The sequence below is a fragment of the Strix uralensis genome, chromosome 14 (genome assembly GCF_047716275.1).
Source record: "Strix uralensis isolate ZFMK-TIS-50842 chromosome 14, bStrUra1, whole genome shotgun sequence".
Taxonomy (NCBI): domain Eukaryota; kingdom Metazoa; phylum Chordata; class Aves; order Strigiformes; family Strigidae; genus Strix; species Strix uralensis.
In genome coordinates this window covers 20244799-20272753 of record NC_133985.1, presented here as the reverse complement: position 1 = coordinate 20272753, position 27955 = coordinate 20244799, and the positions used below count along the sequence as shown (strand labels likewise).

The 27955-nt window shown below is 43.7% G+C and overlaps 1 protein-coding gene across 1 annotated transcript; it reads left to right on the top strand.

The window, feature by feature from the left end:
- The first annotated feature begins 157 nt into the window (after positions 1 to 157).
- LOC141949646 (uncharacterized) lies at positions 158 to 27711 on the top strand. The gene is made up of 5 exons (XM_074883503.1): positions 158 to 234; positions 3211 to 3338; positions 4438 to 4511; positions 25504 to 25797; positions 26812 to 27711. The coding sequence occupies exons 1-5, from the start codon at positions 158 to 160 to the stop codon at positions 27133 to 27135; spliced, it is 897 nt and encodes a 298-aa protein (XP_074739604.1). The 3' UTR covers positions 27136 to 27711.
- Positions 27712 to 27955: the final 244 nt, after the last annotated feature.

Here is a 27955-nt window from a genome sequence, read left to right as displayed (position 1 = left end):
CCACCTGTTGCCCTTTTGGGTCTCAGCCCAGCATTATTTGCAATTGCATCATTGCAAATAATGATGCGTGCAAATAACATCAGCTGCGAGGGCAGCCGAAGGGACTACTCATGGGGTGGAACACGCAGGGCGGACGCTGGTCCTCGTCCCAAAGAGCATGCAGACATCGCGGCTCCCCTCCAGCCGTCAGCTTCAGGGGGCATGTTTGAGGCCTCCTGCAGTGACCACATGCAGGTAAATAAGCTGATTATAAAATAGCCAAGCAGATGGTCTCTTTTGTTGCTACCTGTGAAAATAAGTACAGTCCCTCTATTTCCCTGGGAGGAAGGAAACAACTCAGCAGACATCATGCAGCTCTTAGTTTATTTAGGACACTCTCTGAAAGAAATGCTGAATGAATATTGCAGCCGTTTAAATGAATCTTTCCTGGCCTCACACGAAATTTGACTGAACTGGCACCATGTCACCTTGTTACTAGAGAGAACAAATATTCCTCCTGGAAAAAATCCTACTTCAGGCTTGAAAAAAAAGTGGTTTTTTTCATGCAGAAATTGAAATTGGTCTTAAATGCTCTCTGGATTTAATGTTGCTTGTTATAGATGAAGCAATGAAAATGAAAGAGAAAATAATAAGCGATTGCTGGGTTTTTAAAGGTGATTTACAGACAAAAGGAAATCCTAGAGATTAGGAAGTTGTTTAAATACCAGCAACAGTCAAATATGGAAACATTCCAAAATCAGAGATTAGGAAAAAAAAAAAAGATATGAACTGCAAAGAACAAAGCCATGAAGGAAGGGCAGGTATATTCAAAAAGAAAAAAAGTATCCAGACAAAGGAAAACAAAAAGCCTCTTAAAACCAGAAACAAGACACCTGCTTTTCTGGCAGTGACCAGCAGCAAGGAAGACTCCACCTGCCAAATCCAACTTTTAACATCAGTAAATCACCATGTGGGTAAAATAACAGGATGTTGGAAAGGAAATGATTTCCACTAATTAGCATATCAGATACCACTCTCACACACTCAGCACTCACACTGTTGAGCAAGAGCTCAGCGTTTGCTCCGACTCGGTGGGGATAACCTCTTTTCTGGGCCAAATGGCACATGTGCCATTGCCTAGAGGTTGCAAGGTGGGGTTGGATCCCACAGGGAGGGAGTGGGATGCAGTTGCCCATGAACCAGTGTGACTTTCTGGGACCCTCCACCTTGGGTGTCAGCTGAGGGACCGGTGCTGAGCACTGCCTCAATGACAGCACAGGGAAAGCTGGATGAGAAGGATCTTGAGATGCTGAAGCCTGTCCTTTCTCAGCAGTGAAATGGAAATTTTAAATATTGGAGAAGGAGTAATTAAATCTGTTGAAAAAAGTAAGAGCGGTTTGGTTGTACAAAGACCAGTGCTATTAGCATATCGTATAAGCTCATGCTCTAAAATATTTGACAGCTGAGCCCAGAGTGCATATGAAACTGAAAACCAACAGGACATTAATGGAGTTATGCTATGGGGGAATATGTCATAAAATAAATCACCTAAATTGAAAGCTGAATTTTGAGCCTCTGGATCATCTTAAAGTCTGTGATGTATGTGGAGAGTCGGTCTCATGGCTTCTGTTAAATTTAGTGGGAGTGTTATAGCTGAAATCCTTTACATTGCCTTGCAAACGTATCTCACGGTGTCAAGGTTGTTTCATGGAAACTATTGATGGTCAGTGGGTTTGTTTTTAACTTTATAAAAATGCTATCATGAACACTTTTGGCCTGTGATATTTGCTTGCATAATGTGGACTGAACTGTGGGTATCCTGATGCGGAGAAATAACCCAGAGGCTGTGGCAATCTTAGGATTTCGGAAGGAGGGTAGGAGACCACTTAGTTTTGCAATATTTGAGTATCTGAATTGTTTGCCAGCATTGAGTTAATTTATGAAAAGCATGATTAGATGAAATAGAACCTAATCACAGTCATGTGCTAATGTTATATGGATGTAAATTTGGTGAAGGTGCCTAGTGAGAATTATAACTGAAATCTGTGGTTAAGATATCCTTCAAATAAATGCATAAAAAATGAACTAGATCTCAAAAGTATGTGTAAGGGAATGGCTCTCTGAATGATATTTCTGGACACGATACTGTCCTTCTCTGCCAGCCCATGTCGGGATGAACCAGGCAGAGAGCCAAGGTCTTTTGCTTTTAGTGATAAGTAACATTAACCTCACCACGCAGTTCCTGCCTCAGTGAACTTGTGGCTTGATGTTTTAATTGACTCATCAGAAACAAGCCTAGGAGAGGTATCAAGGGCCCTCCGTCTCTTTGATCAGGGATCAGGATCCCCCAATGTATCTCATTCCTGTATATCATCAGAGTTATAGGAAAGACCATATGAAAACTATAGCCCAGTTAATACATATTAAATAGTGTTTCTTTACTACATGGGAAACCATAAACTATTTCCTAAGATACATAAACAAATTAAAGAGCATTTCTAGCTTTGACATCTTAATAGGGTATGATGAATAGTTTGGCATCATGACAATATCTTTGTCAAGATAGGGAGCTTTGAGATGTAATTGCTCTTTGAAAGAGTTATTTAGTAGCTTTCCTATCTGAGGCTCTATTATATGGTTTATGGAGGACAGTGGAAGGTCTTGTTAGGGAAGTTTATCTGACTTGGCTCTTGGGGCTTTATCCTGTCACCAAGATCATTACCATGATACCTTTCATGTGATTCAACTTTGTTCTTCTATTTTTCATACAAAACCAATGTCTGACTCATATCCCACAAATAACATCAGGACAACAGGGGAAGGGCTTAGTTGTGTGTTGGAGGAAAGACCTGTTAGCCTCTTTTATTATGGTTAGGTTGTTTTCTGTAATACCAATCTAACAAAGTAAACTGTAACTACCTGGAAAAAAAAAAAAAAAAGACAGTTGTAATTGCCTACTGTTCACCAATAATTGATTAAAATCAGTGTCAAGAATAAATCCTTGAAAATGAGGCTTCACATATGTATACGATTACTCCTATGCCTGTTTGCGGGCTGCAACTGAAATAAGCAGTGATTCATCGTGAATGAAGTTTGAATTAATTAGAGAATCCCTGGTTTGTGATGGCCACCCTGTTTTCTCTAGACGTTCGATGGTTTTGGAAATATAATGGCTATTGGCACATACAATGGTGCAATAGACCCATAACCAGGTTTTTCCACTTTCTCTAGAGACGAACACAGTGTTGCAACACCGCAGAGTGTTGTAATACGGAGAAGCCCCAAGAATGTGGATGGGATGTTTTTAATAATGCAGTTTCCATCCTGCCATCTTTCAGTTATTAATTGCAATTTTCAGTGTAAACAGAGATATATCTGGACCAAGGCTTGGCACAGCTTGGCTGCTTACATCTTGTATCTCAGCAAATTAAAAAACCCCAAGCCCCAGAAAGCTCAACAGGGCTGCAGGCGGTGGCAAGCAGAGGCGGGTGTTCAGTGGCCTAAATGAGATACTGCCTATGTGACTGTAGGGATGCTGAGGACCACAGTTAAGCAGAAGAAGGTAAGTGGCCTTAATCAAGCATGATCAGAGCTCAGAGCCTGCCCATACCCTGCTCCTCCATGTAACATCAAGCAGATACAGTCCCTTCTGGGAAGGGGAAAGCAGAAAACAAGAAATAGTTGTGCAGCTCAGGCTTTACGTACCATTCCTCTGTGCATCCGTAATAATCCTTGAAACTTCTGTCTTGGTAATAATCTAGCAATTAAAAGAAAATATTGGTATTTAATTAAACTTGTCAATCAACAAGAAATTAGTTTTCCTTATCGAGAGGAGCTGGATTTGATTTTGCCACTTGGAAACGGACGTTAAAGACTCTTGTAGAGTAAAACTTTAATTAAGAAAAGAGATTTGGATTAACATGTGAGGCAGAGAGAGAATGAAAGGTCCTTGAAAATCATCTGAGTATGATTCACAGGAGGAAAAGAACCTAAATATGGGAACAGATTTTTTTTTTTTTTTAAAGAAAAGAAAAGCTATATGGTGTTAAAGCTCATGGGTAGAAGAGGCACAGGAGGAATTTTTATGAGGCTAGGATGTCTCTATTCAATCTACTTTCCTGCTCTTGATATTTAGTCATTTCAGATATTCAAAGTCTGGTCAGAAAGTGCATACGCTGAGGGGCATTAGCAAATCCTAGGGATTTCATAAATCTAGATAGCAGAGGAACAAATGGCTCTTTTGGAAGCTTTGAAAAATCCACTTTTTGTCACTTTCTGGCTGTGCTGGTGACACAGAGTATGCTGCCCACCTGCATCTCCTGCCTAAGCCCACAGAGCCCTTGTCCTGCCCTGGTACATCCATGCCAGGAACTGCCCTGGGTGCCCAGGACTGTCCCCTAATAAATCTCAACATGCTAAACTCAATGTTCAGCCCTGCATTTTTTTTTTTTTTTGCAGATATATTCTCAAGAAACATTGATTTTTATGGCATTGACTCTTCATCCTTGGATGGCTTCTTCATTCCAACTCAGGTAGGTCTCCAAAGGTTGGTGTCTTGGGGATTTGCAGTAAAATCACTTGCATTTTTATTTTCTTTTAGGCACTGCACAAAAGCCAGCCTGTTCTAATGGTGTCTGAACCATTTCAGCTGAAACTAAAAAACGTCACCAAGGCTCAGGCATACAACACAGAAAATGTTCAGCACAAAAATCAAAGATTGGAAATCAGATAGATAACAAACAAAGAGCATGGCCATGGAGGTCAGTTCATGAGAGCTTTCTCCTGACATCTGTTGACTTTGGATCGGGCCCTCAGAAAAGAAGTTTGTGGTGAGAGGAATTTCATGATTTCTCCAGTAAAAACCATCCCAAAATCTGAAGTCTTTGCTGTGAGCAACCACTTGGGCAGACTCCATTTTACAGGCTGCTGTCTCCTATCTCAAGCCTAATTTAAGAATTCATCCTCTTCCTTCTCCCCAAACACTAATTAGATTTATAGGTGAGGGACTGGGGAGGAGATAAGCTTGCTACGGCAACCTTGAGGGAAGAATCTGTTAATTTTAATCCAAATAAAGTTTGAGAAAGGTTTAGTTTGTGTAGTTATAACTTCTTGGCATGCAAAAAAATCCCACTGAGGAATTTCTGATCTTTTCCCTTAAGAACAAGGTAGTTTTTTCTGTTTCTTTGACTAATATGTGTAAGCTACCAAAGTCGACTTATATGAAGCTTTGACTCTCCACCCCAAACCCCACCTATAGGTGCTTGAATACTTTGGTATTTCATTACCTGTCTGCATAAGTACTGGTGAGCAGACAGAAAAGGATGAAATGATTTTAGTAGGATACATCACTTGTGACAGTCGTAATCCAGTTTAAACAAAGACACCCAGGTTCATCACCGGCCTTAGCCTTTGAGGAGAAATTTTTATTTGGCAAGGGAGGGTGCCTGAGCAAGCGCCAGGAACGAGGTATTTGGAGAAATGATGGACGGCACTTAAAAGTTGTTTTTCTGTGATGAGTGAAGATAATTGGTTTCCCTGTAAGCCACCACTGAAGTGAGTCCAGGCTCTGGAAAATTCAGTGAATTAGGCACTGGTGGTCTAACACAACACAGGGCATGTTGGAGGGGTACAAGCTGTGACCCCCAGAAGCACTCGGGTGGATAGGGAAATGGGACCAGACGCTGGACATCTGGGAATATTCCTCCTCTGATGCTGCTCCAGTCAGCAACTTCCTTACAACACCATTTGTTGCAGGGGAAATAGGAAAATGTTGAAAATAGACTCAGAAAAATCAGAATTCGTGAGACTATGCTCTGCTCTGTACATTAACTCAGAACAGCAGGGGTTTCCAGTAGGTAAAAGAAAAGATAAAATAAATTGTATTAGAATAAAGAAGGTGCAATCCAGCAATGAATTTTTTTTTTTTTTTTTTTTAAGTTTGATTCTGCTAAATAACTTCCCGTCCAGTTTAGGTTAGTCTGTGCCTGATGTGCTCTGTGGCAATTTGAGTTTGGATCCTGGGTGAGTATCTGTCTTGTGTCCTCACATGCATCAGACCTGATGCACAGAAATGCAGGATTACACCTGGGCTGGCTTTCAGCTCCAGTGTTTGATGGTGTATCAGAAACAAGGCTGGACGTAGGGAGATGTTGGCTGTAGGAGGGTGATTCAGCTCACTGCGTAGACTGGAAAACAGAGCTGCTGTCACTCCAAAATTCTTCCAGTTAGTGGATGTTGAAATCTATGTTCTGAATTCTTGGATATTTCTACAGCCTGCCCAAAAATATAGTTTTCCATGGAGCAAACTTGCAAATATCACAAGGCAAACCAAAATTTCATAAGAATGTACTGAATGGCCAACATCAATGGAAAAGTACTTTATACATTGCCAGAGATATTTTGAGGCAGAAATAAAGAAAAAGAAGAAAAAATCCCAACCTCCTAACCAAATAATTTCCTATCCACTTATAGTTCCTTACTGCTTCCCTCTGAAAAATTACAGGAATCAAAATGAACAGATATAATTAAACCCATATTAGTAATATAGGAAAATGCTGCCGGAGCACGCAGCCTACTGAACAGCATGAAGCTGGGCTGGAAGGTTTCTGCTAGTTTGAGGACCTGCTTTTAAACTTTCTTCTTGCAGTATTCTTGTGCTCAGTCATTGGTTTCTTCATTGAGTGAATTCCACCTCCAAAATCACGTTTTTTCCTCATCTGTCTGCCTGGACATGTTTCTGGATATTGTATCACCTGTGATCAGTACAAAATTTGCCCATAAAAAATCTACATGAAATAGTTATAACTGAGAAAAATGTTTGTCATTTGCTGTGATCTAACCTGGAAGAAGGAATTTTTCCCTGCAGAAATTGCACTTTAAAGTCTGTCACAATATTGTGATGGTGTTTGTGAGACCTTAGCCCAGGGCTGCCCTCAACACTCATGCAGGAGATACAGCCTGCTCCTTAATTCCCTCCAGACAAGAGAGCTCTGGTTTGAGGAACAGAGGCTTGATTATTTTTGTTGGTTATGGCGCTCACAATTTACCTTTCTGCTGGCAGTTTTTGCAATGTACCAAGATACAGGAGGGCTGTGGGATTAGCTTTTTGAAGCTTGAGGCACTTTGCTCTGGTTCACCCGCCAACAAGGTGGGGTTGAGGGAAGCTCTCGCCAGCTAGAGGGAACAGCAGCTTCTCTCGGTCCTCAGCAGGAGAAACAACACTCAACACTCCCTTTGTGGCTACTCGTACGTTCAGCTCTGTTCCTCTTGCTAGATGTTGCTTTGTCAGATGCAAAATCTGAAAGTTAATCCCACAGCCTAGACCAGCCAGCCATCAGTGTGCAGGCACATATAGACTTTGCTTCTTGGGTCACAGGTTGTTTTATTTTGATAATTGTTTTAGATGCATCTGTGTTTGCTTTAGGACCCAGATCAGAGCTATGTACTCTTCAGCAGACGCTGGGGCTTATCCTGAGGTCTTCCATGTGTTGTTTTCGTTAGAATCAGGGTTGTATCCTGGAGAAAAAAACATCCAGTGTTGGAAATGCCATGTGGCCAACAGGATCGTACATTTGTATTATACAACCCAGCAGCGGGGTTCCCCTTTTCTGGGAATTCTTTGTTCTGGAAAAGTAGCGCCAAGGCAGTGAGATTGATTTATGTCACCAAGAGAAACCAAACACTCATCGCAACATTTCACAAACAGAGAACAGCTCCAAGGGCCTTGGTATGGAGGTGACTAATGCTGCTGTCCTCGCACCCCACAGCTCCCTCCCTCTGCGACTGGCCACAGGGAACCAAGTCTGGACGAGTTGTACTGCACTGCACGGGGTTAGTTACCAGGTTATCCTACCTGTGAGTCACCCTTCTGAGCACACTGGTGACCCAAGATGTTTTTAGGAAGCAGAGGAACACAACAGAGCAACAGATGATGGAGTTTTAAAATAAAATAATAAAAAAATACCCTGCCTGCAACCTGGGAAAGTAAACCAGGGAGTCATACACTTACCTTGTTCCTTCAGTCTGGTCTCTGTGGTCCTTAGACATGTGGTGTTGGCTACAGCTGACCACAGGCTCCCAGGGTAGTTAAATCTTCAGTCTGGCCCACTGTAGCCTTTCTTATATTTTTACATTAATCCATTTGTCTTACTGCCAGCTGAGATACATTTTCCCCATCCTGGTTTTCCTCATCCTGGCTGTTCAGTCTTCAGAGTCCTACTGATTTTATTCCCCTGCTAGTCCCTATTTTCTTTACCTATGTGAAGGGACTCATGCAAGACTTCATGTTTTCACCTCCTGCCCTCTATCCCAATCCACATGCCTGGGAAAAAACTTTGCAAGTCTAACGTGTCTGCATATGTATCACAGCAAATGGCTCTGCACCACGAGAGAGGATCATATCAAAGTTCACATCCTGGTCCAGGAGGCTCCTTCCCAACTTGCTGCTTGTATAGACACCGTGTATAGACACTGAGCCCTACCTAATTCGATCAAGATGTGGTGTCTGCATCATGCATCTCTGAGAACACCACATGTGTTCATTTTGTTTAATATAGTCACATCTTAACTTACAATATTAGGGATCAAAATAGTCTAGGTGATCACAGAGCAGCAAGAAGAAGCTGTTTACTCGCGGGTTTCCGTTCCCTCTGCTGAGCGGCGTCTGTTGTGCGGCCAGGTCTGACATCCGCGCTCCCCAGAGCCTCAGCTCCGCAGATGAAAGGGGCGGGCAGGGCTGCCTGCAACCCGGCATCAGCCAGATCAAAGCCCCACGCACATCTGCTGGGGGGGTCAGCACAGCCCCCCCTCCTCCAGGCACCAGCGGCTGCCTGCGCTCAGCCAAGGTGCGAGCTCCGTCTGCCACGACAGAAGGCAGCCGCAAACCCAGCCACTCATTTCAGGCATCAGGAAGATATTCCTGAGATGAAAAACATAAGGATTAAGCAACAGGTGTTCACTGGGGAAGCATTATACAAGCAAAACTTCAGAACACAAAGAAGTATCTTTCCTTTGTCGGTACTTACATTTCAACTTATTTTTTGAGATCTGAAATTAATGCAAAATTTTCTACTTGAAACACAATGGTAGAACAGCACCTAAATAATCAATTTTGTTTGCTATCCTGACATAGAGGTTGAGGAAGTGTCATAACGTGATCTAACTCACTGGATGGTGTGACTTCCGCGACTATAATAAGTATCATACAATGCCAGCAGTGGATGTAAGTTATTAACAACACCAAGGTAGGAAATCCAGGGATCGTGAGTTAAGTGACTGTATTAAACATTTTATTTAAGGTTCAGCTGTCACATGGAAGAACACAGAGCCTTGAAATGAGATCCAGACCATCTGGTGACACCAGTTTGCACGCTCCTAGAACCACACTGACTTGCACCAACGGGGAACCTGGCACTTACAGATGTGGTTGCAGGAGAGGAAAATAGCTGTTGCAAGAGATGCATATTCAGCATTTCTGGTCAGAACAGTGTGAAAAGAACAGATTTCTTCTCACACACCCTCCTCAAAAGAGCTAAGTGGCTTTTGTAAAATGCTCACCAAGAAGCCTGCAGAGAGAAATCCAGCTCAAAAGAAAACTGACAGAGGAAAATCATGACCCAGTAAAGGGAAACAGATCGTAAAAAGACGGTGTACTGGAGCACCATTCACTTCTAATGGGAGTGGCACTGTTGCACACTCCTGTGCCAGAGGCTTTTCTTCATTTCTGAAGCAGCTAAAGGCGTTTTAGCATCCTCTGACACTAATTGAAAACGTATTAGTGGCTGAAAGCAACATTAGCTCTTGGTCTTGAGAAATTTCCTCTGCCACAAACATAATTGTAATAAAAACTGAAACACTGAAATAAATGTTAGAACATTTAAAAATCATAAAGCCTTCCCCATTTCCACTTTTCTTCTGTAATAAATGAAAATCATGACAAATTTCACCCAAAGTCACAAACAGTAAGAAATTGTTTGGCAAATTACTTTTTTCAAGCCTGGCATCTCTAGCCTGGGGAGAGCTTTGGAAAGGTCACAGAAATTTGTCCCATGAATGGCCTCTCTTCAAGCCCAGGGGGGTAAATCTGTGGATCTGGGGCACCATGATGCTGGCCTGAGGAGGACAAGATGCCAGCTTTTAGGGAACTTGCTTACTTGCCAGGTGAACTGTGCCACTTTCTCACCATCACCACGTGCATAGATATCTTTGCTCAAGGAGGCACCTGAGCATGTGTTTAAGTCTCATTTCAAAGGAGTGTAAGTCCTTTCCTAGAGATGCTTTCCTGAACAGCGGCCAGAAGCGATGACATAAGTTGTTATATTGACTTGGGTAGAGACACGAGCACACCATGAGCTCCAGGAAGCCTGATACTGCCAGCAAGTCTGGACCCTCGGGCTCTTGTGCTTTGAGGATGGACAGACTCTGCCCAGCAGGTCAGAAGGAGGCAGCAGGTTTTGCACGCTGCCTTCTCAGCGTACAACCCACAGATCACAGCATCAGCCTTGGCAACTTCCCCTTCAGCAGGAGAAATTGGGATATGCAGAACAGACAAGAACCAAGATGTTCAAACCTCACATTTGGCATGCTACATGTAGATTGTGGAGCTCATCTTTAGGCGCCTGAATTTATAAAAACCCGTCAATTCTGTGTGTACAACAATTTCTTCTGAGAAGCAGAAGGTCCCTCCCATTTCAGTCCATATGCTCTGCGTCAGAGGGATCTGTGCAGCTCCTGCATCTCTGCGCCTCTAAATTGTTTCTCTCTCACAATATAAGTAGGGGATGCAGCAATATACACATTTTTATCTTTATTTCTTACAGGTGCCAAGCTAAGGACCCAAGAGTGCTGTGGTTCATGCAAGATCAAGTGTTGCAGTGCAAGGAATTGAGTACCCAACCCTAATACATTGCTTATTGCCCACTTCTTGTTGCTGGCTCTTTGCTGTTGTTGCCAGACATTAAAACGCTGCTGTATTTCTACCCTATTCAGAATTGGTATCCCTCAGTTAGAGTCCTAAAGGCATGTGGAGTTCCATGTGTTAAGTGAATTTTTTTATGGGCAAAGTATTAAGAAAAAGTATTATGTGTCCAGCCACCAGAAAGAATATCATATGCCCATAACGCAAAAAAAGCAACCGTTTCAAAGAAATATTTACCAAACTTTGTATCATCCACAAAACCACACATTCTCTGTGGGACAAGGGTGAAACCATAATCCCCCTGTGAATGACAAGTATGGCCTTCCCATGGCATGGAAACATGGGCCTAAGTTTCCTAAAAGCCATCTGTTTTGCCATTTATGAGTTAATGTGAGCTAGAAAAAATGTTGCAACAAGCAGTTTTCATCCCTGTGGACAGTGCCTTGCTCTACCACGTGCCTTGGGAGGAGGACCCTTGCGAGGCTGGGGCTGGGAGCCAGGGGGTGGCACCAGGGCTGCCCGTGGTGGCCACCAAGCAAAGCAGCAAGGTAGAAAACCTTCCTGTAACAACCAAGCTTTGCGGACTTTTTCTCATTTTTCCCTCAGGCAGGAGCTGCAAGTCTCAGCATATCACACTGGGTGCAACATACTGAAACCTCCTCCCCAGCAGACAAGGTGCAGGGTGATCCAGTCCAGTCCACATGTGATATGGGCTTTGAACCCTCATTGCTTAGGATGAAGGATGACCTCCCTTGTTGCCTAAACAGAAGAACAAAACCAAGCAAGACCAGTGAGTTTTCATCTGGGCAGAAAACCCCTGGTCCCCACTGCAGGCAGAAGTGTTACGGTCCCACGAGACATTGCAGAAAACAGACAGCACCTTTCAGGTCCAAAAATGCCTTTTATTTTGTGGTTGAGCAAGATGGAACCCAGTGTCCGTGCAACAGGAGAGTGAAATGATGTTTCAGCAAAAGCTAGTTTTATATCCATTCACACTAAAGAAAAGATTCAAGTTCAGCCAAGGTCTTCTTCTGGCTCTCTAACAGGGAGATTTCTACTCAGGGAGAATAAATAGGTCTTTGCTCACGTAAGAAGAATCATGGCTCCGTCTTTTCTTGAGTGACTTTGCCACAAATGAGCCAGAGGGAGAGAGCTAAAGCTTGCGATGGAGATAACTCTCATCAAGAACAAGTGCTCAAGGGGCTTAGAAATGTGATTTTATTAACTTTCTGTCAATGTTCAGTGTAGGATAAATGTCCATTTAAGAGCATTAGCGATTCATTCCCTCAGAAGAGACATTTGCAGGACCTATCCCTTCCCAATCTTCTCACCAGCTGCTCAACTCTCTTTGAAAGGGTGAAAGAATGAGCAGTTGGAAGGGCTTTGAAAGGATGCAAGTGGAGGCAACACGCACAAAACCCATCAAAGGCTGCATTTCAGCTCCTTTTGCACAGAGTCTGCAGCAGCCAATGCTTGGAGCAGGAAGAGGAACAGCAGTTGGAGGGACTGTGAAACATCCCAGTGACGAACAGGTACTTCCTTGACATTCCAAATTATTTGTTTTGAAAAGGAAGTGAATGTCTTCCTCTGACCGTCTGCTCCTGTGGCGGCAGGAGCCTTGTTTGTACACCAGGGATGCAGCATCCCACGAACAGGAGTGCAGATTTTGGCACAGCACAGAGACAGCTCCTGCAGTAACAAGAGCCACGTGTGATGAAAAAATGCTTTTAACAGGCTAAGCTTAACACTGCTTAGTCAGAGCATGCGTTGAAGCTCACCGAGAGTCTTTCTGAACACTGGTAGATAGGGAGAGTCTGTTCATGTTGTGCATGTAATTGATTAATTTCATGGCTGAAGATATATCAAAATGGGAGCTGAACCCCTCTTGGGGCTTCTGGGTGCTGTAACTGACCTCAGCATTCAGGATTGTCAGCTTGAAGACTGTGACATCAGTCTGTAAAATGTACAGGCAAGAGGACATGATGGTGCCCCGGGCAAGGGTGAAATGTTCCTTGCAGCATCTTTTGAGGCAGGATCTGGAAGACCACGTTGAAGCACCTGATTACCTCCCATCCCACAGCCAGTGCGTCAGAAGGTCTTCTCTTGGCACTGACTTCATATCCCCAACTCCTCTCAGCAGCAGAGGTTTTGTTTTCCTAGATGTCCATGTAGGATATACATCTTTGCTAAATTTCCAGTGTCCAGCAGACAACAAGGAAGAGCTCTGATTCCTAACGCCAGAGCACAGAGAAATATGGGAACATGTTGTGCCAAGCCATGAAATCTTTTAAGATCCCTTCAGAGACTGCAAAAAAGTAGAGCAGGAGAAGTGTGTGTCCCTGAGCCCACCATGATGAGAGCACCAGGGCTGTGGGGAGAGGACGATCCATGGTCCCATCTGTCCCCACACAGGGACCACAGTGCAGAGGGGAGGGAGGGCTGTAACCCTCCAAACTCCCTTCTGCCCTGCTAAAACACCCTGCTTTTGAAATGCTTTTCTGACGTTCACACCCCTTCATCTGTTTATTTTTAACAGCTAACATTTTCTAAACCTAAATGTCAGCTCAGCTGTATTCCCAGAGCTTAATTCATTCTGGTCCCATAACCATTCTTTTATGCTTATAGCATATATTTTGAATTAGCTAAATTAGATTTCACTCTGTTGTCAGTGACTGTCAGTCACGATGCTTCTGACTTTCAGTTGCAAAACGTGTGCAGGTTCGAGGGGCAGCACAGTAAGCTGATGTTTGAAGCATGAATTAGACTTTTAATAGACAACAAAAAATGCTAGGAAGATGGGACTTATAAATGACTTTAGACATGCGGCCATAATTATTACATGCATTTGATTTCTGTATACATATATAGGGATTTTTAGGAGGCTGGTTGCTATGGTAACTTCTTTACTGCATGGTCCATATGTTGCTTCTGAGATTCTTTTTCCTTAATGGAAAATTACACCCATGGACACGGATGGCATCTGTAAATCTCCTAAAAAAGCAACAGTTTTCCTTTTCTTCCTAAATGTCATCAGCTGTGCAATGGAAGCCTTTGAAGTTCGATTCTCCCCCTTGTCAGTTCACCAAGCAAGAGACATGAACTGCATCCAAACCTTCCCTTCTCTGCCTCCAAACCTTTGCCTTGCTTTGCAGGAAGCCTGCCTTATAGTAAATGCCCTGACTTTTTCATGGGACATGAGGTCAGAAAAAGTGTTAAAAAATCTCTGTCTCCCCAGGTGACAGCTGAAAGCGTAGGCAGGTTAGCAGGAGAGAAGAGCTTGGATGCCCATCCCAATCTGAACTCCATTCTCGAGCTGTGAATGCATTTGGATTTTCTGTCTAGAAATCAAACCAGATGACTAAATGTTTGGGGTTTTTTTTTTTACTTTTACTAGGAAAAAAAATAAATTGCAGGTTGCAAAAGGCCTTTCATGAGTACACACATCAACACTGCAACTGCAGCACTGAAAGGCTAGTGGTTTCCACAGTGCTTTCACCAGGAGGTTCCATACCTCTCCTTTGGGACCAGGGCTTGCTGGCTCTGCTCCATCCCACAGCAGAGAGGAGGAACTGGGGTGAGTTCCTGACTCTGAACCATTCCTGGACCATCTCCATCCCCTGGTTTGCCAAAGCAAGTGACCAGCGCTGCTGGCCCAGCTGTGTGCACGCTGTGCTGCGTGGCTCCTTGGGGCAGGCAGGTTGGCTGCTGCTCTCCGCCGTGGTGGTTACATCATTGCCAGTGACTTAGGAGGGCCAATTTTCCCACGTTCTGCCTGAATAAGGGTGAAAGGAAAGTAGTATTTTTGAACGCAGAACAAAAACTGGTTCAAAAAATTGCCGTGGAGCAGAATTATTGTCTTCCATGTGGCTCAGTATGATGTCACTTGTACAAAACCGAATGAAAAGCTGAAAAGCAGAATAAGCTCAGCTCCAGGTGCATGCACAGCTGGGAACACGGTGTGCTTTTGGCTGCTGCACCATGCTCTGCTCTCGGGGTGGACAGGGCAGCAAATTAGAGCTATCCATAGGCACAGTGGTACTCTCTGATGTGGTTTTTGTTGGCTTTTAACCTTTAAACAGTTCTTTTGAGGTAGTGGCCTTTCTTTATTCACCTACTGGGGTTGGGGGAAAAAAAGCAAAACCAACTGCCTGCACTGTTGCAATCAATTGCTTTGCCTGGTCTGTTTTTGAAGTTTAAGACAAGGGATTAGAAATCCACAAAGGAAAACTCCAGCACTGGGGCTGATGGAACAATTCCGTGAGCCGAGAGCCAGGCTGGACTGTCTGGCATATCCACGCTCATACTGCACCTCAGCATTTCATTGCTGCCATCAGCCATGAATGCATGCACATCTGTAAAATACGGGTTTCAGTGAGGCTGGATTAGGCGTTGATTTAACTCTGTGTATCTGAAGTTTACGAAAAACCCAAACCAATTTAAATATATTTTTAACCTTATTTTTTCCCAGCAATTCTTATTAATGGCTGTGGCTTGGAAGCAACCACCTTTATATACCTAAGGAATCTGTGAATGTTGGCTTTTCAGAAACCTTTCTCAGCGCCTTACACAGCTGCACTTCTGTTTTACATTGGAAAGGTTTGACACCTTAGCAGTATAAAGTTATAGGTTTTATCCCTAAAACTTCCCAAATGCAGTTTCCATTATTAACACAATTGTGACAGCTATAGTTTGTTTATATTGCTTCACCTGGGGCCCATAAACTTAAAGGACTGAAAATACCTCCATGCAATAAAAGAATTTTATATAATTGCTACCTCTTGCTGTAAGGGACAGCTGGCCTTTGAAAGTTGGGAACTCATTTACGTCATTGAAGTAAAATGTAAGCCTGGGGTTTAAATGACTGTAATTTATGTTTCTGAAGCTCAAAACACAAATATGGCTGTCCAAAGGGCAAATACCTTTCCAAACAAATACTCATAATTCAACTTGGAGAGTATGTATGTCTACAGTCCCGTGATAGGAGGCTGTCAGTGGCTGTCCAGCATTGCTGGTTTCTGTTGATATTATTCTCTTATTATCTCTGGTTCATTATCCCAAATTTTAAATTTTCTATGGACAGCTTCCTAATTGAGCTGTTTTAAATGTTTCCCAGTCTGCTGTGCAAGGCTGTGCCACATCCCTGTGCAGTCACCGGGGACACGTCCTGAAGCTGCCACCCACTGTCACTGCGGGCTCTGACGGGTCCAGCCCACCAGGTAGATGTGGCAATGGCTGTGTCATCGAAGCGTCTCTCACCACTGAGAATGGCTCATTTCTTGTGGCTGGAAAAAAATCAGCATCCTGTGAGCAGAATAGCTAGAAATCACCCTGCAGCTCTTGCACTGAGCATTTTCTTGTCACTGGCTCTAAGCATTCGTCTGAACACCATTTATATACTTTGGGTTTAGGGCCCAGTTCCAAACAGCTGTTGCTTGTTTAGCTTTTTAAATTTTTTTTTTTTTTTTTTTTTTTTTTTTAGTTTTTAATTTATAGCACTGAAAATCTCTCTGGAATGGGCTGACACCAGAAATGTTTGTTCTAGCCCTTAGATGAAAGCACCCACCCATGGTCCATGCTTTTATGATTTGCAAATTCACCAACACTTATTATGGCATTGCAAAACAACAGTGACAAAAAGAAATTCAACCACAGCTCCCTCGGAGCAAATTCCAGGCTCAGAGCTCTGCTACAAGCTTGCAAGCCCATCATCACAGGGCAGCCTGGATCGATTTAGATGGTATATTTCCAAATTTCACTTCTGGCATGGTCATACTCCGCCTTGGCTCCCTCCAACATTTGTCACTTGCTTTTAATATATATTCAGATGTATCTGTGACTTGAAAATAATTAATCTCATTTTCACAATTTTCAAAAGTTCGGTTGTGCTGCCCAGTATAGCTCAGCAGAGAAGAGTGAATGGCAGATTTTCTTAGTCTTGGATTGTATAAGTGTGAATATTGAAACCAGGTTTCTAGCACAAGAAGACCATGGAAAGAGAATTCAAATTTTACCTGTGTAGGTGAACTCTATTCCTTCCCTTAAAGCACCTCTTTGAGCAAAAGTGAGCATAACTTTGGACAGAGCATATCCAGCTAAAATGAGGGTGGATATTCAGGTCTTGCTGTATCTGCCCTCCTTGCAGTAGTGCCCACGAACATGCTGAGAAAGTGAGGACACAGCCCGCTGGGTGTCCTGCTGATCCACATCACCTCCTTTCCATCTCACGTGGGCTGGGACAGCAGCGAGGCTGAAGCTGGGCACATCCTCCTTGCATGTTACTGGAGTTTTATTTAATGTGTCAGCCTAGTGTCTGGGAATGCCGTGGCTCACTGGGGACCCCCTGTTAGCTGCTGTGGGACAAAATATCCCTTCTCCATAGCGGTTTTCCCCCGACATGGGCAGATGTGGGCACACACATGGAGGGAGTGAGGCAGACGGGGATCCTGGCTGTGCCATGAGCTCTTGGCAGTTTGCAGGCTATCCCTTGCTTATGGATTATTTTTCCTTCAGAATCACAGTGGAAGCATTGAGAAGGGAATTTGGGAAAAACACAAAGTGGCTTTAGAAAATGTGTTCGGACTCCTGCTCCCGAGCGAGAAGGGGAGCCTGAAAGCAAGCCCAGTCCTTCCTTCCCAGCACAAGTGCAGCCCCCGGGCCCCTGGGATGTGCCGTCATGTCCCGGGAATGTGCTTCCTGGACATGCTGCATCCACCTTCCTCCGCTTGCCCGTCCTGCCGAGATGGGCCTCCCTCTCTCCTCTGGCCACTGGGGACCAGGGGAGTCACAGAAGAACCAGTACCAAAGGGCAGGACCTTCTTTTCACCCGGTTTTTGGAGGAGCACAGCTGCCTGCGGCTGCTGCTGCAGCAAATAGTGAGTATGGATCGGACACCCGTGTTAAAAACCCACAGCGTGAAACTATCTCAGACTGCACCAAGGGCAGTTGTGGACCTGCTTTCCAGCTGCACCATCAAAAGTTTGCCAGAGGCAAACCAGCTGAAGCTTGAGCGAATGCAAAGGTAGAGAGCTGCTGCACCCATGAATCGGTCCCTGATAGGAAACAGTCACAGATGCCAAATGAAGAATATATTCCCTAAAATAAATTGAATGCTGAATTGGACCATCAGGTATGAACTACCGGTCGCTGCCATGTGTGTGTGGAGGTGGCAGTGGGGCTGGCAACTCAAAGAGCATTTATTTTTCCCTCCCCTTTCAGGGCTGGATGTCACAGGATGCAATGGAAATTTAACGTGTTTCTAAGAGGACACTATTATGAGGTTTGCTGCCAAGCAGGGGCTCATCCCTTCTGGGCTTTAACGGATGGAGGTGGTCAAGGACTCCTCTCAGGGTCCAGGCAATTCTTTCCAGTCCTACCCCTGTGTCATTGGTACCTTTCCTTCCCTACCTGCTCAGAAACAGCTGCAGATGCTGAGAATTTAAAGCCTAGTCCTTAAGATCTGTCGTGGCTGAAATGTCTATAAACACCTTGAGTCTCTTTAGAGATTGCTGTGCTTGCCAAACTCTGCAGCTTACTAGTATGTCTCATTATACGTGGTGCTTTCCCCCCTCCCACAGCCTGTGATTATGTGAGAACTGCAGGAAAAATGAGTTTAAAGACTTCAGTACATCCTCAATACCTAAACTGAAAAAGTAGATGAAGAAACTCTAATTTAGTTAAAAAGTTTAAAACTGTTAATAGTATTTAAGATGACCTCAAGACTTGGAGCCTGTCTGCAGCTTTTTTCCAGCATTGGCAGTTATCAATATTGAAATACTCTCAGAAAAGGTTTTCCCTTTTTTTTTTTTATGTATTAACCTAACATCGCATATTGCTCAGCTGAAATCTGCTAAATATGAATCACCAGGTTGTGTGGTTTATGGCTGAAATAAATCTGATTAGAGAACAGCAAAAAAATCAGTAAAACTAGTGGTATGACTTGCCCTACCCTCGCTGACTGAAATAGGTTGCTTACAGAAGTCAAATTTTGTTTCCAAGGATTTTGACTGCAAGAGAAACTGCATTTTCTCTTCCTTTTCAGGGCTGGGAATCATGCAGTATGGTTTCGGGGTTGCAGAGCTTGCATGGCATTGTCCATCACAGGAATGTACTGTACTGTATCCACATATATTTCCATAAGGGTTGTCATCAGGATCAGAAATTTTGAAACAAATATCCCAACCATCTCCATTTATGGCAATTCAATTTGCTCTGTGGAGGGGTGAACTGGATGGCTTTTGGAGGACACGAGGCCAGATGATGTGCTCCAGCTCACCTAAACTCAGTACCAAGACCAATCCCCCGCTGAAAACACTTTGTATGAACACTTGCTTCTCATACCTGCTTGCTAAAGCTAGTGCAGATGTAGCACTAACCAGCAGTAACCAGCCCCCAGCTCACGGTGATCCTGTTCACCTTCCTAGAGTGAGGTTATTCCCGTCAATACTGAACAAGAAGAGACACTTATCACTTTAGGGACTTTCCACCATTTATCTTCCCATCCCCTCTCTCTTCCCCACAGGTGTACACTTTATACAGTCACTTTTCTTCAGGGAAAGAACCCGATTTTGTGGCGAACAGGAATGCTGACCCACTTGCCTTCTGTTGCAAGCATCCATCAAACCCAGCCTCTCTGTCCCCTGGAGTCTTAATTTTCCTCTTGACAGCAAAGACAAATGACTCCCCCAGGGCTGTTTGCTCACGTCTACTCAAGGTTTCCATGATGTTTCTTGAAAATGACCTGGTTTTTAAACACACAATGAGTTTTCTTTCCACTGCCACCTACCAGTGTGAAGGCAGAGATAGATCTGTTTTAAGAAAATGTTATGGTGTCAATTCCTGACACATCCTCCCTTTCTGCTCTAGGCTTCTTCTGGTTCCTAGATGCTGCCAGCTGTAATAATTTTCCCCCATTTGGGGTTGTCCTGCACAGATATGGTGATATTTTATTTGAGGTGGAACAACCAAAAGAAAATATAATTTCCAGTATTTTTCTGATCCACCATTTTTCCAATCCACCATTTTTCCAGTTCACTGTGAAATCTCCCAAGTGGTGGGAATATTCCCCACAGGAAAATTCTTGTGTCTCTGGAATTATCCCCACTCTGACCACCACTGATACTCCAGGAATCTGCAACTCGAGAGGCTGGGAGCTGCTGTTTGAACCATCAGCCCGAAGGAAAGGAATCATTTGTGTGCTGTTTAGGACGATGGTTTCACTGGGTTGTGAAACAGTGCCTTGGAAACAGTTCTCCTTCTTCCAGCCACACGGAATGAACCTGAACTCTGCATGCCACAGCTTGCTGCAGACCTGGGCAAGCAGGCAGACAACTCAAGGAAACAGAAGCTGGGCTTGTTATTAAAATCTGCATGATGAGGCTTGGAGAGAAATAGGGACAAAGCAACTTCAGTTCCTCAGTTTTCTAATTTTGGAGAGCTTGTCTTTGCATTATAGCTTTTTAATGTCATCCTTGGCAAAAATGTCCTTCCTTTTATTTCCCTCCTACCAGAAAACACAAACACATCCTGCAGGATCATATGCAGGGTAGCCTGGTCTTGCACTGGGAAATACCAAACACCCTTATTTGTAAGGAACACTGCCAGCCCTGGCTATGATTAAACCCCCATAAAAATGGAGGAACTTTCTAATCAGATTCATCTGGGTGTTGAAAGAGAAAGAATGTGGTTGCCACTTTCCAGTTTCCCTTGGCACAAGGATTTTCCAATCAGCCAGGACATCCCGAGGATGGGAAACGGTGCCGGACCACCTGTATGCTGGCTGTGCTCCGCGGCCGGCAAGTCCCTCCAGGCACCAGTGTTTCCATGCACAGCAGAGCAGCCCTGAGGTTACACAAAATCTTTTTGATCCCACCTCAGTGACCCCAGGGCTACAAATGTTGCCGTGGGATCTTCTTCTGCACTGGAACGAGCTCCTTGTTCACATGAAAACCATGCAACGCAAACCCTCCTTGGCCACCGAATGCAATAATCCCATACTGGATAGTATAAGTTACTGTGCAAAGAGGAAAGGACTCTCTAAAACCCACTGCTTTGTCCTTTTATCATTTGTATGTATGTAGCTGCTTAATATATATTGAATAATTTAAACAATCCACATGCCATAACATGCCCCCAAATGCTTAGTTGAGTGTCCCCAAATTTGTTTTGCATGTTTATCCTTCCATTCGTTAGGAACGTAAATGTTCTTTGACTTTGCCCTGTGCCTTTCAGCATTATTTTATGGAAATTCCAATTTCCTGCCCTGAAAGAAACCCTGATGATAATGAGAGGCTTGAAGCTTTTCAAACAAAAAAAGCAGTTTGAGTCAATTCTGCATTTTGTTCTTAATCAAAACTAGTTGTGTGCATTTGCATCGACAATGAGCTCAGCACACAATGCTCCATATGGGCTTGGCTGCTGGCATTCAGCGAATGGCAGGAGCCACTGAAAAAGCTCTCTGGTTTTCAAAGATTTGGGGATGACCTTGCAAAAGTGTCATTTGTCACTGCCTTGTCCAGAATTGCTAGAAAAATCCCTGGAAACACACTATGGAATCACAGAGTCCAACTCTTGCATTGCCAAAGCAGCACAGCAGCACTTACCTATAGAGAGACAGTGGGAAATAAGAAACTGGAAGATTTTAAGGAAGCCCCAAAAGATTTTTTTCTTGATGGATATTCGTCTTCCACTTCAGATGTTACTCATTTTTCAGGCACACTATTTCAACACAGTTTATACCGAGTCTACAATAAATATGAACGCAAACAAGTTACGGTCCATTAATCTGGACACCTATTTGCAATTCTAAAGCATCTAAATCACTTGGAAACAGCCCACAAACTTTTACTGTTCCCCAGCTCGGACCTGATCTCTCAGAACCCCCTTCACGCTAATTCCAGTTGAGTTACACCCAGGAGGGGGTATCCATGTACGTGCAATTTTAGGAGCAGGTCCCCATTTTTGAGCACGTTAATAGCACCCAGAAGGGCCGTGGCACACAGACTTTGAGGGTCTGTTCTGCAGAGCATGAACAATTAAGAGAAATAGGGATGGCGAGTCGCACAAGCATCCCTGGATGTGCTGTTGTGAGTGGCTGGACAAGTTCTGCTCAGAAAGGATTTATTTCCACTCATTTTTGTCTTGCGGCTGTGAGAGGCTTGCAAAACCTTTCACCTTCTTTCCCTGGAGTCATATATATTTTATGAGAAATTTAAGAATTACCTCTTATTAAAATGGGGATAGTGTAATTACCAATAAAAAGCAGATGTTATGGCATGACTAATGCTTGAAAATGTGTATGTAGCAAGCACAACATACCAGCACATCCAGGCTTTTCAGTAAGATAATAAAAGTTGTCTTTGTTGAAACTAACTGGCCAAGTTGCAGAGGTCTGAAGTCGCGGGGAAATCATTACAGCAAATGCTGAAAGGCTCCACGAAAGGGCAGCTTTGCTCCCACAGATCTCAGCAGCAAAATGTAACTCCAGAAGGTTGAAATGGAAAAGGATGTCCCTGTTTGCCTTGTCCACATCAGGAAGTGTCTGAAAAGGTGTCCTGCTAAAGCACCCCGACTGGCCGTGCTGAGAGCATCCTTCCCCTACAAGCCATAATGAGCCATAATTAGTGAACTCCCTGACACCTCCGGCACCTCTCGGGGGGTCCATAACCCACCTGCAAGAGTCAAGATCATTCCCTTGGATCAGTCCCAAGTATTTTGGCAAGGCGTATCTGGAGCGATCCGCGTAGGTTGACTTTTGAAACAGGAATGCACAAACATTATGTAAATGGAGTTGTTCAGCAAATCTGCTCAAGCAGTCCCCGGGTTCACAAACTTCGTCTGCGCTTGCAAATTCCTCTCCCTTCCTTCCTGGAAAATTGCATTTATCACTTTTCGTCACAAAAGCATCTTTAAAGCAACACTCAGTTTGCAAAAGAGCACTTGCAGCTTGGAAAGAGGGTCTGGTCTTCTGGGTGTGGGCATGAATTTGGGGGCATAGGGAGGATTTGGGTCTCGGTGCAGAGGGGCCGGGACACCTCAGCAGCCATGGGCTGGCGCTCACCCTTGCCTTCTCCTGTCTTCAAAGCCCAGGTCTTTGAGTCCTTCTCTGGCCCAAACCCCATGCCTTGCCTAAAGCCTGGTAATTCGGGGTGCATTGGAGGCAGCAGAGACCTCCCCGTCTTTTCCTTAAGACACTCCCATACTCAATTATTATTTCCTCTGCACATAAATGCCACATTTCAATTAAAAAAAAAAAAAAATCCAAATTCTCAGACTATTCTTGGCCCTGCAGGAGTGTCAGCTCACTGGAGAAACCTCCTGCAATGTGCTGGGGTGTGTTATAGGCTGGAGGGTTTTTTATGTTGGTTTGAACCAGCATTAGCTCTGTCGTTTTGTGAAATGAAACTAAGACATATGCATAAGCAGCCTTGACAGCAATTAGTTCTGGCAGAATCTTTGTAGTAATGAATTTCAATGAAGCTGGGGTTTTGGGTGCCTGAACACTTCATTAGCTGCTGGTATATCATACTGATGCAGTTGAGAAATCACATTATAATAAACCACTTTTTACTGCAGGCAGCAACCAGGATAATAAATGGGATGAATAATAATATAGTCCATTCAAAATCATTCCTGTGCTTTAGAGCTCTGGAATTTCAGTAAATAGATCAAATACTATGCAGGATTGAATCTTATTCTGAATTTCTCTGTTACCTAGGTATTTATGAGCATTTTAAATGTATTGTCAGAGGAGCTGCTTCACTCTGTTACGCTCACTAGTTATACACTGAAATACATATATGTTGATGCAGTAATAAGAAAAATCATCTGTCATTTAGGAAAAAATATTTTAAGCCCGAATGGAGGAAAATAGATGATAACTATTTCAATGTGAAATATCAGGAAGTCTTTGTCTGTTTCTATATATTTACAGGATAAATTCCTTTTTTAAAGTATGGAAATACATGGCTTTGAAAATGCCTTAAAAGGCACAACTGAGGCACTCCTGTGCTTTCTTCTATGTTTATAGACCAGAGAGAGATGATTATGTCACAGTAAAATGAAATTTTTACTTATCACTGTCTTTGCAGTCATTAGTATGAAAATGAAAAAATGCATTAATCTGATGCTATTTCTGTTGAAATTTGTCCTTTTGAATTTGTCACTTTGGCTGCTGGTTGCTTGGTTGGGAGTCCATCCAACAGGGTCTCTCGCGCCAGTGAGGAACAAGGTGGAGGAAGGGGATGGCTGGTTTATTAGGGGTTACCTCAGGAGTTCATTACCTCACTGACATGCTGTCTGTGAGCATCCCAGTAAACCCAGGATGTCCACAAGACCGTACTGGGGAGGAGGAAGGGGGTGGCTCTGCCAGCAGGGAGCTGAGGGGGTGGGAGGGGTGTCCCCCCCTTTGTGATGCCGCCCTGGAACCCCGTCACCAAGGGAGACAGGACTTGGCAGCACAGGGATGATGCACTCCTCACTGGCTTCCCCTTCTGGGATGCTTCTTGGGTACTTGGTAACTATAAAAATATCCTTTTTCTCACCCTGGTGAACAGATGGGTTGCAGTTATGTTCCCCAATGTGTAGATCCAGGCGGATTTGAATGAGATATTTGTAAGATATCCTTAAAATGCAAAAAATGTTTTGATACGAAAAAAGTAGAATGGACGAGGAATTAACAGCACCAGAGTAGCAAACAGCCAAGGGGCAGACAATTTTTCTAGTAACAAAGTATTTGTGTGTGTTTATCTGTAACAGCAAGATGACCTTTTTTTTTTTTTCCCCCCAATGAAATAGTATCTTATAATAGTGGAGATCTGATAAATTAGCTTTTCAAATAAAGACAGAGATAAAATTGGAGTTGAGTTGAAACGTCAAGTCCAAACTCTTTTAAAGACTTGAATTGCATATGCTAGTTGTGGTTGTATGGAAAACTCAAAAAAAGAAAATATCTGGAGGAGAAGAGGGTTCTACAGACTTTTTTTTCAGGCTCTACCCAAATTTTTATGTTCTTCAACTTCCAGAATGCTCACCAGCACCGCTGATCTACCAAGATTTTCAGGAGGCCGTAGATCACCCTAAACAGCCCAGGCCTACGAGAGTCCTGTTTCTTTGGCTTGGAATCTGCCAAGGCAGCTCATGCAGTCAGATATAAGTTTAACCTCAAATCAGGTACAAACACTGTCTCTGCGGACCATGGTTTCATACAGTGACAAACAGTAGTTTGTAAAAAATCAGGTAGCAGGGCATGGAGACTGGGGTTTTATTTCTGAAGCCTGGTTATTGCTGCTCTTCATCAACACAGGGAAAACATGAAATTTCATATTTTTCCTGTGAACTACAGAAGATTGCTTGAGAGCATAGGAACTAACTTGGGATTTAAATTTAATTGAAAACCCTGCATGAGAAACCATTTCAAATCTCAGAAAGAAAGAGCTGAAAGATAATGTCAAATCCTTACAATCCTCAGTCTTCTAATTGGCCTCATTATCTCTTTGCAGCGGCCGAAGTGCCATACCCTGGGTGGATAGCAGAACTGATTAACATTGGTGACTGATTTTCTAGTGGCTCTGGCCCATTGATAGCATAATTTTATCATATTTGATTTCTTTCAGGAGCTTCCAGGAGATCTGGAGACAAGGGATAAAGCCACTCCCCCACCATCCAGCCCGGGCGTCTTGGAGCATGTCCTGCTGACCAGGGACAGCCCTGCAGACTTGCATACCAAACTCCTGCTTTGCAATGACCGGTCCTTCCCAGATTACCCAGCGTTTGCTCTTGTGCACCCACCCTACTACAGAACATCTCACGTCTTTACCAGCCCATGGTCCCTCGCTGCATCGCACACCAGCACAGAAACAGAAGAAAGCTTCAGTGAAGACAGGGTTAACACTAAGCAGGATGAGAAAGTGAGTTTTCAGCCGTCTCCACAGGATATTTTCCATATTACAGAACATATGAAGAGCTTCTTGGCCAGCCACTCACATATGGATTAAATGCAGAGGGAAAAAAGCGTGATAATGGTGGGAAAGATGAAAGTGAAGGAGATGTTGAGACAGTAAGTTGCAAGGGTAATTGTTAAATTGCTCCTGAGATTGCACAGTCAGAGAATGTTCCGTCTGCCACGAGTGGGAGCACCGACCCCACCAGCCTTGGTGTCTCCCGCTTGCCCTGGGGCTTTGCTGGTCTTTGCCATGGCACGTGGAGACATGCTTTGCCCAGGTATTGCCACTGTGCTTCCCTTTAGCTGAGGTCATGCCCAAAGAAATGCAGAATTTGTGCAGACAGTGCCTTGGCAGGTACATTCAGGGCAGGAGGAGACATAACTGGGGAAAAAAGCAAACAAACTAAGCCAAAGGTGAGCGTGGGAGCCCTTGCAGCTGCCTTTAGGTGTGTGCGGTGGGATGTCCCTCCTGTCTGAGCGAGGCACCTTGGCTCCCTCTATCATTCAGCTGCCTCTTAGGAGTGCTTGTCACCCTGCACAGACTCTTTCAAAGTCTAGGTGGTTAAATTGGGTTTAAACACCTGCAAATTAGGTGAGGTGAAACTCACCTTTAATGTTTCTGAAAGGGGTAGGAATGGAGGAAGAGAGGTGGGCACATCTCACACCATACTGTTCCCCAGAATTAGGCCCTTAAGAACAAAATAATGAATTGTGCTCTGAAAACATAATGCAGGAGTAGAGGTATCTGCAAGGAAGAGATACCTGAGGCAGCCCTGGCCAGGCCCCTGTCCTTTGAAACAACCTCGTGGACACTGGACTCCTTTCTGTGTGGGCACACTGTTGGCTCTGGATGAGATCTGTCCCACTGCTGGGGGGGGGCTGCTGTGTCCCCAAAGGCAGCACAGTTTCCAATGTGTCATCCACGCTTTTTTATGCATTTGAGACCTTAGCTCTTGGTCCTGTACATGTTGTTTTTCAGACCACTCCACCAAGTTTGGAGTTGAACAAGAGGGAGCTTTCTTCTACAACTGATGAAGAGCCACCAGCCCACCAGCTCCTAAGAGACAGCACCTCTGAACACTGCCTGTCCAAAATCTCCCTCCCCAGTGGGCTGCTGGATCTGAACCAACCCTTTTCCTCCAATGGGTACTTTCCTTCCTACAGGACAGAGGGAGAGCTCTGCATTGGCCCAGCTCTAGGAGACAGGTTCTTCACTGAGAAAGAAGGTTTGGAGAACAAAGAGGAAGGACAAGGGGGAGAAACAAGTATTTGGAGCCTCAGTGCCAGCTGCTTGGTGTGCTGAGAACAAAGGAGGGGGGTTGTCTTTGTCAGCAAAAATTGAGTTAACGCAGGCATGAATGAGAACTTTTTAAAACCTACAGCAACATGAAAATCTGCATTAATATGGAGTAAAAATAAATAAAAAAAAAAACAACAAAAAAAACCTCAAACAAAACAACAAGTGATAACTTGGACTGTGTAATGAGAGCAGAAAGCAGCAGAGAGGGAAATGACTGATTTGGGGGAATCCAGATAAACTTGTTCTAGAAAACATCCCAAAGGAGGAGGGTGAGGAAGAGAACTGTGTTTTTCTGTGGCTAATCCCAAAGCCTAGACGTTCAGTTGAGGGATGTGCAGCTATGGGAAATGGTCAATGGGAAAAAAATAAGAATTATTTCAATCTAAGCTGCTTGGAGGAATTAAGCAGAGACATAATTTCCAGTAGGGATTGGGAAATACATTTCCTCTCCCTTCCACTACAATCCTTCCATTGTATTAATGGCATCTGTTAGACCTGGTTACTGTGCACAACAGTCATACACAGGAGAAAAAAAACATTTTTATTTAAATTCTTTGTCAATAAAATTTTTTGAACACATTTCCATTATGTCTGTCTTCATTTCACTTGCACAGTCAGTAATGAAAATACTCCTGATTACTTTAATATGTGCAACTATGAGCTTCTATAAAACACCAGTTTTGACTCTGGAAAACCGGGCAACAGCGTCCAGGAACAACTTGACTTTGGTGAATCTTGACCAATTTACACCAGATGAGGATCTGACCAAAAAAAGGTCAGCTCGGTGTTTCCTTCGCAATTGTGAAATCTTGCAACACACTCT